Source organism: Peromyscus maniculatus, chromosome 15 (genome assembly GCF_049852395.1).
Source record: "Peromyscus maniculatus bairdii isolate BWxNUB_F1_BW_parent chromosome 15, HU_Pman_BW_mat_3.1, whole genome shotgun sequence".
Taxonomy (NCBI): domain Eukaryota; kingdom Metazoa; phylum Chordata; class Mammalia; order Rodentia; family Cricetidae; genus Peromyscus; species Peromyscus maniculatus.
This window is the reverse complement of record NC_134866.1, coordinates 28108904-28117937: the sequence shown is the minus strand read 5'-3', so window position 1 is coordinate 28117937 and position 9034 is coordinate 28108904. Positions and strand designations below refer to the sequence as shown.

General features: G+C 47.0%; 1 protein-coding gene across 1 annotated transcript; it reads right to left on the bottom strand.

Moving 5' to 3' along the window:
* Positions 1-3014: 3014 nt before the first annotated feature.
* Rxfp3 (relaxin family peptide receptor 3) lies at positions 3015-4723 on the bottom strand. Its single transcript, XM_006996774.4, has one exon. The coding sequence runs from the start codon at positions 4542-4544 to the stop codon at positions 3129-3131; it is 1416 nt and encodes a 471-aa protein (XP_006996836.1). The 5' UTR covers positions 4545-4723; the 3' UTR covers positions 3015-3128.
* Positions 4724-9034: the final 4311 nt, after the last annotated feature.

Sequence of the window (9034 nt, the reverse complement as noted above, 5' to 3'; positions counted from 1 at the left end):
GTCTGTCTGTCTGTCTGTCTGTCTGTTTCTCTCTCTGTCTCTGTCTGTCTGTCTGTCTGTCTGTCTCTCTCTCTCTCACACACACACACACACTTTACCCATTGAACTCAATTCCATTAAGTTTGAATGAGTGAACATAATGTAATTTTTAAAAGCCTTTAATCACCTCTGGAAACCCACATTTTTATTTTCTTGGGCAAATGAAATTCATTCTGGCAAAAAGCATCTGAACCATAGACAAAATTAATGTAGGAGTATTAACATTTTTCCTAGAAATCCAGGGCACTCCTGAGGGATAAAGGCGAGGTACACTGTTTGCTTCCTGCTTCTCCATCTATCTGCTTCCCCCTCCCCCATCCACCATCAGCATCATTTGTCAACATTGCATCCATATTCCCTCTACCCATCTCAAATATCATTTTGAGCAAAATCTGTCTTTTCTTCTTGGATTCTCGTACCCCTTTCTTTTATTGTAGCCTCACTGGAATGTCCAAATCATTGTTTTCTGCATTGTCTTGCTTTGCTCTCTGGCTGTTTGTCCTAACTGTGAAGTCTGGGCTGTGTCTGGTTTATTCCCTGACCACAGGCACACAGAGGGGCTGCCCGGCCACCTCCTGTTGTTCTGTCTCTGAGCTGACAGAATCCATACTTTGATGCCCCTTGTGGTGTTCTCTGAAGCTCTCAGTTTTAGATTTGGACAGAGTGGCTCCTTTTACAGACATCTGCATGAAGTCCTGGCCTCATCTTCTCTTTCTGTAATGCCCATAGCAGAAACACACACACATCAGTAACTTTTCTTAATAACTCTGAGCTATCCACAAATAATGTCATTGTCAAAACTGAAATAGCAAGTGACTTTAATCTCCCAGGAATAGTCTAATACTGATGTTGTACATGTACATGCTATTGTCTGCTTCTTCTTATGTTGGCCCCTTTATTTATTTTGTATATTGGAGCATGTATTAGTTAGGGTTTCTATTGCTGCAACAAAACATCATGACCAAAAAGCAAGCTGGGGAGAAGGGGGTTTATTTGGCATTGTAGTCCATCATTGAAGGAAGCCAGAATGGGAACTGAAGCAGGGCAGGAACCTGGAGGCAGGAGCTGATATAGAGGCCATGGAGGGGTGTTGCTTACTGGCTTGCTCCCCATGGCTTGTTCAGCCTGCTCTCTTATGGAACCCAAGACCACCAGCCCAGGGATGTCATCAACCACAATGGGCTGGGCCCTCCCCCATCAATCGCTAATTAGAAATATACCCTACAGCTGGATCTTACGGAGGCAGTTGAAGTTCCCCCCTTTCACACAATTTTAGTTTGTGTCAAATTGACATACAACTACCCAGCACAGAGCATTAGGGGCTCACGTTCCAACTGTTGTTAGCCCGGTTGCCAGTCAATACCAGTGTCAATAATGCCAAAGAGCAAAGGAGGACTGATGTGCTTGCTTTGAAACCAAACCTCAGGAGCTGCTTTGATTTTGTTCTTTTTGTGGGAAGGTATCTGAGCACAGACTGCGTTGCTTTGATGGCAGGCATGTAGATCCCATATTCCAAGCTTTAAAGTCCCAAATAGAACAGTGCAATTTTGACCAAATTACCAAATAGCCCTACAGTTCAGGAGGCCATTTAAGCAGCCATGCTATTCTAATGGTTCTTCATTGTGTTAAAGTGACCACACCACAGTGGGAGGTGCCTGCTTTAGCAGCCTCTAAACCCCAGGCCAAGCCAAAGAGAAGAGCAGCCTCTCGACTGATCCTGGCTGAGGGATGGGTAGGTTAATATCTCAGTTCTCGGAGCAGTCTCAAGAAAGGACTCTGTGAAGATCTTAAGATCTTAGACTGTGACTAGAACTGAGCTGGCATGAGGCGTCTGCTCACTCCTCAGAGACAGTGTGTAGCTGTCCTGCATATGCAATGAGCAAAACACTCAAGGGTACCTGGAACTTGGTTAGGGTAGTCCATCCAGATTCTGAGTCCTGCTGTCTCCTGTCAGTTACAGGAGCAGTGCATAGCTTCACTCAAACAATTCTGTGATGCTCTCGAGAACCACCTCTTCTTTCTCTTTAGGATAGATTACTTACTTGAATCCTCCCTCCCTCTTGGAAAAACAAACCCTAGCCTCTAGAAAACAGCTGGACAGCACTTTCGGCTCTTCTAAGCCCCAAACATACTGAGCCACCCGTTTATCGGCAACTCCAGTTTCTCATCTCAGTCAGTCCATTCCCAAAGAGTAAGGCAGGCTGCTCATGGCACCCCCTCTCTCAGGAGAGCTTTCAGGGTGCTTGCTGCCTCACCTCCAGCAACAGACCAAAGCCCCAGGTACTCATACTGTCCCCAAGAGATTCCGGGTACCCAGACTTGCAGTGGAGACACTACTCTTCCCGCCCACTTACCTAGTCCCTCCTTTCAATCAGGGGCTGCATCACAGAAAGGTTTCTTAATCACAGTGCTCTTTCTTGCACCCAATGTCACTTCCTAGAGACTCCCGGTGACATTCCTAGAGACAGACATTCCTATGCTCTCAGAGGCATAGCAGGGACATCAGGCTCAGCATGTACACCTTAGCCCTCTCCAGGATGATAAAGGATACCAGGGTTCTAGTTCTCATTTTTCTTTTCCAGACAGTCATAGCAAGTCAGATCTTTGCTTGGGCCAGTCCCACAGATCAAAGCGCATTAAGACAGGCTTTACGGGCCACTTTCCCTGCGGGATTTTGCTTGAGGCCCCATAAAGTTCTCCATAAAAGTCTCTGGGCCAAATGATCCCCTGTCTGGACATCATTTGGTTAAGCCCAACTCCTATGCAACCCAATCCCTCTGCTTCCCAGTGCCAATCCCAGCTTCTGGGTGTTCCAGAACGTTCCGAGGGCATGGTGGGGAGTGGAGCTTGGAGTAAAGGACAGGGAGGGGTGAGTGGGGAACAAGAGCCGAGGCTGCAGGCTCTACCCGGTTGCAGTCGTTCCTCCCTTAACCTGATTTCTGCAGAGACAGGCCTCTGGCTTTTCACAGGTTGCTCTTCCCTGCGCGCGCGCGTGAGCACGCCTTTCCTGCCTATCTCGATCCTCCAGCCCCTAAACTGCTCTCCCCTTCTCCTCTTCCTTGGAAGGCCCTCTTGAGCCTCGGCAGGTCTCAGTAGGCTGAGCTGCTAGGCAGCAGGTCGTAGCGCCCCCCGCTGTAGACCACCACACCGGGTGGATAGTAGAGCAGGTCAGGTTCTGCAGAGGCGTTAAGCGGCGCCAGGGCCTGCAGCCCGTGATCTTCCGGCTCTGGCTTGGTGGAGGCAGTGAAGGGACGCATGCTGGTGAGCGAAGGGGACGCGATACGCCACAGCAGGTTCTTGAGCGCCTTTCGGAACTCGCGGCGCACCAAGCAGTAGAGGATGGGGTTGAGGCAGCTATTGGAGTGGGCTAGGCACACGCTGACTGGGAACGCGTACACCTGGCACACAAAGTACTCCTGGCTGAAGGGCACCGCGTTGAACTTGATGAGGATGCTCCAGGTGGTGAGCGCCTGGTTGGGCAGCCAGCACAGGAAGAAGGACAGGACTACGATGGTCACCGACTTGGTGACCTTGGACCGTCTCCGAGCGCTGGCTGCACTCAGGCCTCCTCCAGTCGCTGCTGCTCCCCCGCCATCGGTCGTCCCCACTACGCGGCGGTCGGAGATGAAGCGCACCAGCAACAGGTAACACAGACTGATGATACTCAGCGGCAGCAGGAAGCCCAGCAACACCTTCTGCAGGTGGTACAAACCCAGCCAGAACTGCCTGTCCCAGCCCAGCAGCTTGTCCGGGAAGTGCATGAGGCACAGCTCCTCGCCCATCACCCTGATGGTGGTAGAGAAAATGACATTGGGCAGCGAGGCTAACGCGGCAGAAGCCCAGATCAACCCACACAGCACCTTGGCTGAGAAACAGCAGCTGTTCCTTAAGCTCTGTCCACAGCAGTCGCCACGGCCATGCCCTCGGGTCCGATGGCTCTTCAAAGCCGAGGCCACAGAGTGGTAGCGCGCCACGCTCATCGCAGTGAGAAAGAAGACGCTAGCGTACATGTTCATGGACGTCACCATGGACACGATCTTACACATGGCTTTGCCGAAGGGCCACTTGAAGTCTAGAGCGTTCTCCACCGCCCAGAAGGGCAAAGTGAGCACGAATTGAAAGTCAGTCAGGGCCAGGTTAGTGACGAAGAGGTTGATGGAAGATTTGCGCCACGCCTGCTTGCTTTTCATCAGGTAGAGCACCAGCAGGTTGCCGGCCAGTCCCAGAGCACAAACCACCCAGTAAACCGCGCTGATGAGGATCCGTACCCGGGCCTCAGTGTCTGCGCTCTCTGTCCCGCCGCTTCCAGGGGGATGCCCCGGCGCTGCACCGTCTGGCAACTCCAACCCCAGCTCCCACCACAAGTCCGGAAGCTGCAGCGATGCGTTGCTGCTCGTGTTGGCAACCTCCAGCAAGTCTGGGATGAGACTGAAGAATTCTGAGAGCTCATCACCGGCAGCCGCCTTACCCATGGTGGCTGCGGTAGTTGCAGAAACCACCTGCATGCGCAGGTGCCTCTGGGTCAAGTTCTGCCCGCCAACTATCGGAGAGACACCGCTCCCTCCGGGTGTGGTACCCAAGCGGGCGCGGATTCTGGAGCTGTCTAAGAAGCCCCTGAAGCTGCGCCTGGAAACTGGATGCTGAGCCGAGTCCGCGCCCAGAACCGCCTTGGGCTCAAGATTTGGCTGAGCTCAGCGTTAATTCTTAACCAGTTTAGAGCAGAAGAGGGCAGTTCCAGGCAAGGGGCCGGGATCAAGGCTCCTCCTGGTGAGGACTGAGTCTTACCTCTCCGCTTCCCCGTTGTCACTTAGACACAGCCTCCTGCCCAGGAGCACAGTTCTCCGGCCGCTTCTCTACCCAATACGGTTGTCGGCTCTTGCTGTTGCCTGGACGAGATTCTCTCCTTTTAAAGGAAAACAGAGATAATGAACATCCGTATTTCACTCTGACTGCGGATTATTTCACGCCATCGCTGCCTGGAGTTCTGTTGGTGTTTTCTGTTTGTCCGGTATTGTCAACCCCCAGTGACTAACCAGAGTTACAGGAGTTACATTCGCACCCACTGAGTCTCTGCAGAGAGCCCCAAAGAGCATGCGTAATCCCCCATGCAGGAAGGGAGTGCTTTCCGAGGTGCTGAACTCTGTGCGCCACCCAGGAGGAGGCAGCTTCCATGGGCAACTCCCCTTCTCTTCCCTTCTCTTCTCCCTAGTTGCAGAAGGAGTGGTCTTAACCTTTTCTTTTCTCTTGTGGCTGGAGTGAGTCTGCTTCCTTCCTTTCTTATTCTTTTTATGACTTTTTTTTTTTTTTTTGCCTTTTCTCCTTTCACATTGAAACCGTCCGGCTTATACAATAGTGGCACCCTTTCTTCTTTAAGTCAAATGACAATTTATCTTTTCCTAATACTAGAACTGACGCTCCCTCTCCCCTTTAATTAGCACATTGGCAGAATTCCAAGGATTGGTGTTTGTCTAGAATCCGGTGTATTTTGAAAACTGAAACTATGGCAGTTACTTCTCAGCGCTGTCGTTTATTTAAATGCCAGACTAGTTGCTCTGATATAAACTACACTTTTAAAGAAGGACCTAATGAATTTGGAGTGTTGTCTTTACCGAAGAACTAAACTGAAATCCAAGCATGCTAAGCATGCAGAAATTGTCCTAACTTCTGAGATAATAAAGGGTTCCTGACTTTAATAACAGCAATTAGGGTTGTAACATCAGATTTAATGGAAGAAGTAGAGACATTTAATGAAAAAGAGAAACAATAAGAAAGGAAAGAAGTACTCAGCAGTCTTAGGAAGTTTAACAGTCTTAATTGCGAAGCACATTTTAAAAGGGCACTTTGCGGCAGACGCTGCATTTCTCTATTTTACCAATAGAGGCCGCCAGAGCTTTAGTAAAAATCAAACCGAACAAGAGTGGATCAGTTCTGATCTGAAGCCTCTGCCCTGGCAATTCTGAGCAGCTGTGGACACTTGTGCCTCTTGGCACCCCCGTTTTATAGCCTAGTCTTCAAGCTCACTTTTTCACTTTTAATAAGCTTTTTCTTTCTCTGTCATTTTCTCTTTTGCTTTGTTTGTATTTCAAGAGCTACTGAAAAATAAGGAAGCCTGTGATAATAACAAAAGCCCCCTGCAGTGAAGTTTTCAGTGTGTGCATGTCAATCGCTCCCCAACCCACACAAATAGCTTTTCTGTCTCCATGCTTCGAGTCTCACCCACGAACATATCTTCTTGATACACCCCCAAGTAACAAATTATTCACACACTTGATGAAGATTATCGTAGGACGGTCATTCATGCCATCTCACATTCATTGACCATTCATGTTTAGCTGGGCTCTGAGCTAAATTGAGAGATACACTACCAGGACATAAGTCTTCCATTTTGGCCTCTTCTGGAACTTAATCTAAATGAATGTGCAGTTTAGGAGCCCTGTGGCTGGCTGAAGTTTTTGTTTAGACTTATGTGTGATTAAGTTATCCCAAATGCAGTTGACTTGCAACAGACACATGGACAATAATTTTAGCTCTTTCCCTACTTTCTCTAGGAGGCGGGTAGGTAATAAGTAGTTTTCTGTTCTATTATGGGATGTTACAACTTTAGATTTTGGCTGGGGTTTATTTGGGGATTTAAATTTGGATAAACCACCAAGGGGGAAAGATTCGGGGTTTGCTTTGTTATGTATATGCTCCATTTTTCTGTGTTCTTTTTCTCTGGAGGTGAGGTCAGGCTGCGATGGAGTCCTACAGAAAAACACGTTATCATCAAGAAGCCGTTTTTCTCCATGGAGGCTGAATGTAGGATCTTGATATCTTTATTTTCTTTTTTTCTTTTTTTTTTTTTTTTTTGAGATGGGTTGTATATCTGAAATTATGTGGTCCAGGACAGAGGATTATTATTATGAGAAGGACAGAGGTACTGCAGACACTGTAGTATGTAGTTCTGCAAACCTAGAATCATAGATCATAGAGTGTAGCCTTTATACTTTGCAGGGGAGGCCTGAAGAGGTGAAAGGATTTACCCAAGGTTTCATTCTCACAACTCGCCATACCAGGTTTAAGCCATAACTCAGCTGACTTTCATGTGATGTACTTTTGGCTCATTCTTCACTCCCTAACTTGGATATAACTGCCCCATAGCTTTCAACGACAGAGTAGGTGATAGACTGAGTAATATTTTCTCCAAAATATGTACATCTTAAACTCTGGGCCCTCAGATATTATTTTATGTAGACAAAAGGATCACACAGATGTGATTGAAGGTCATGAGATGAGAAAGATGTTCATTGATTATGCAAACAGACCTAATACACTCACAAAAGCCCTTACCAAAGGGTGGCATGAGACATGGAGGTCAGAGAAGTTAATGTGATAGTGAAGCAGAAGTAAGAGGGATGTACTGTGAGATAGAAAAAGGGCCACACCTGAGGTTAGAAAGCCTCTGCCATACTTAAAGACACCTGTAGGGATCAAGAGAAGTCCCGAGTGAATGTATGTTGTTGACATGGACATGGTCATATCCAGGACCCAAATACCACATTCCTGTTGGAGTGGCAAAGCCTTCCCCTGGTGAGGCTCAATGAAATGTCAAAGCCTTCCTCTGGTCAATGTGCGGCTGTTGGTAGTGTGAGCAGAAAATGTCCACCATAGCTTTCTCCCCCCACCATATATTTATAGCTTCCCAACATAGACTGCTCCTACTGAGATTAGGCAAACCTGCCTCCCTGCTCAGCTGTCTGTAATAACTCTGCCTCCTTATTTATGTGTAATAACCCCACCTCCCTGTTCAACTGTATAATAAACATGTTGACCCTTGGAGGTGCTGTGGCTTCTCCACCCAGAAGCCCAGACCACCCAAGCTTTTGTGTTACAAAAAGAAGAAAAGAAAAAGGGGCCACGAACTAAGCCACTAAAAGGTAAAAAAAGGCAGGATATGGACTCTCTCACGGGGCCTCCAGAACACTCTAGCACCACCAGTGCCTTGATTGTCTCTGAACAATGATTTGGGAACTCTAAGTCTCATAAGAGATTGGATTTGCTTTGCTTTAAAGCACTACATTTGTGACAGGTTGTTGCAGCAGCAATTGAGAAACAACTACACACACACACACACACACACACACACACATATATATATATATATATTCTCACTAAACAATGCTGGATTAAGTGTATAATTTCATTTTAACCTATTTTACACTCATTCAACAAATACTTATTTAATATTGCTTTGTGTTAGGTGTTATTCCATAACTAGAAGACTTTGTGGTAATAGCATCTGTTAGAGTTCACCTTTGGATGGGTGACACAGATATTTAGGAGTTATGTGATTGTAATCACAAGAAGGAAAACACAGTAAAATGAATTATAAACCATCTCTAAGAAGGTTAAACTTTCTGAGCTTATCTATTTAATAACAAGGGTCACAGCTCTTCAAATTAAACATTTTCAAATTGCTATTAATTTCCAATCACTGTATGGCTATCTAATGAAATAAGGGTTTTTCTCTCTAGAAAACTATTAATAAGTGTTAGGCTTTGGAAACTATAATGTCTTAAAGGAAGGGGAGGAATTCAGTAACTATGTAAAGGGCTCCTCCCTTTCCATAGGAAAAGAAAGAACGTTTGTGCAGAGGGAATGTTGTGAGTAAAGACACCAGCTGGGAGTGAATAAGTTGCTTCTGTAGGCCAGAAACAGGACTAAACCCCCGTGCCACAGCACAGGAAGTGGGGCCGGTAAGGTATGATGAGTCAGATAATGCCTAGCCAAAGAAAGAGCCTTGACCCTCAACATCAGAGCAAGGAGAGGCATTGGGAAAATTCAGAAAAGGAAGCAGCAAGATCAGTTTTGCAAATGCACACCATCCCTTCAGCTGTATAGTGGATGGGATGGAAGGAGCAAAGACAGGGACATTTAAGCAATTAGAAAGCTAAAGCAAGGTGCATGGCCAAGGTGACTGCAGTTTGACCTGTGATAGAGAAGAGCAAAATGAAAT

What these genes read in the sequence shown, in the direction of transcription:
- Rxfp3 (XM_006996774.4), bottom strand. Translation starts at nt 4,544, where the DNA reads ATGCAGGTGGTTTCTGCAACTACCGCAGCCACCATGGGTAAGGCGGCT.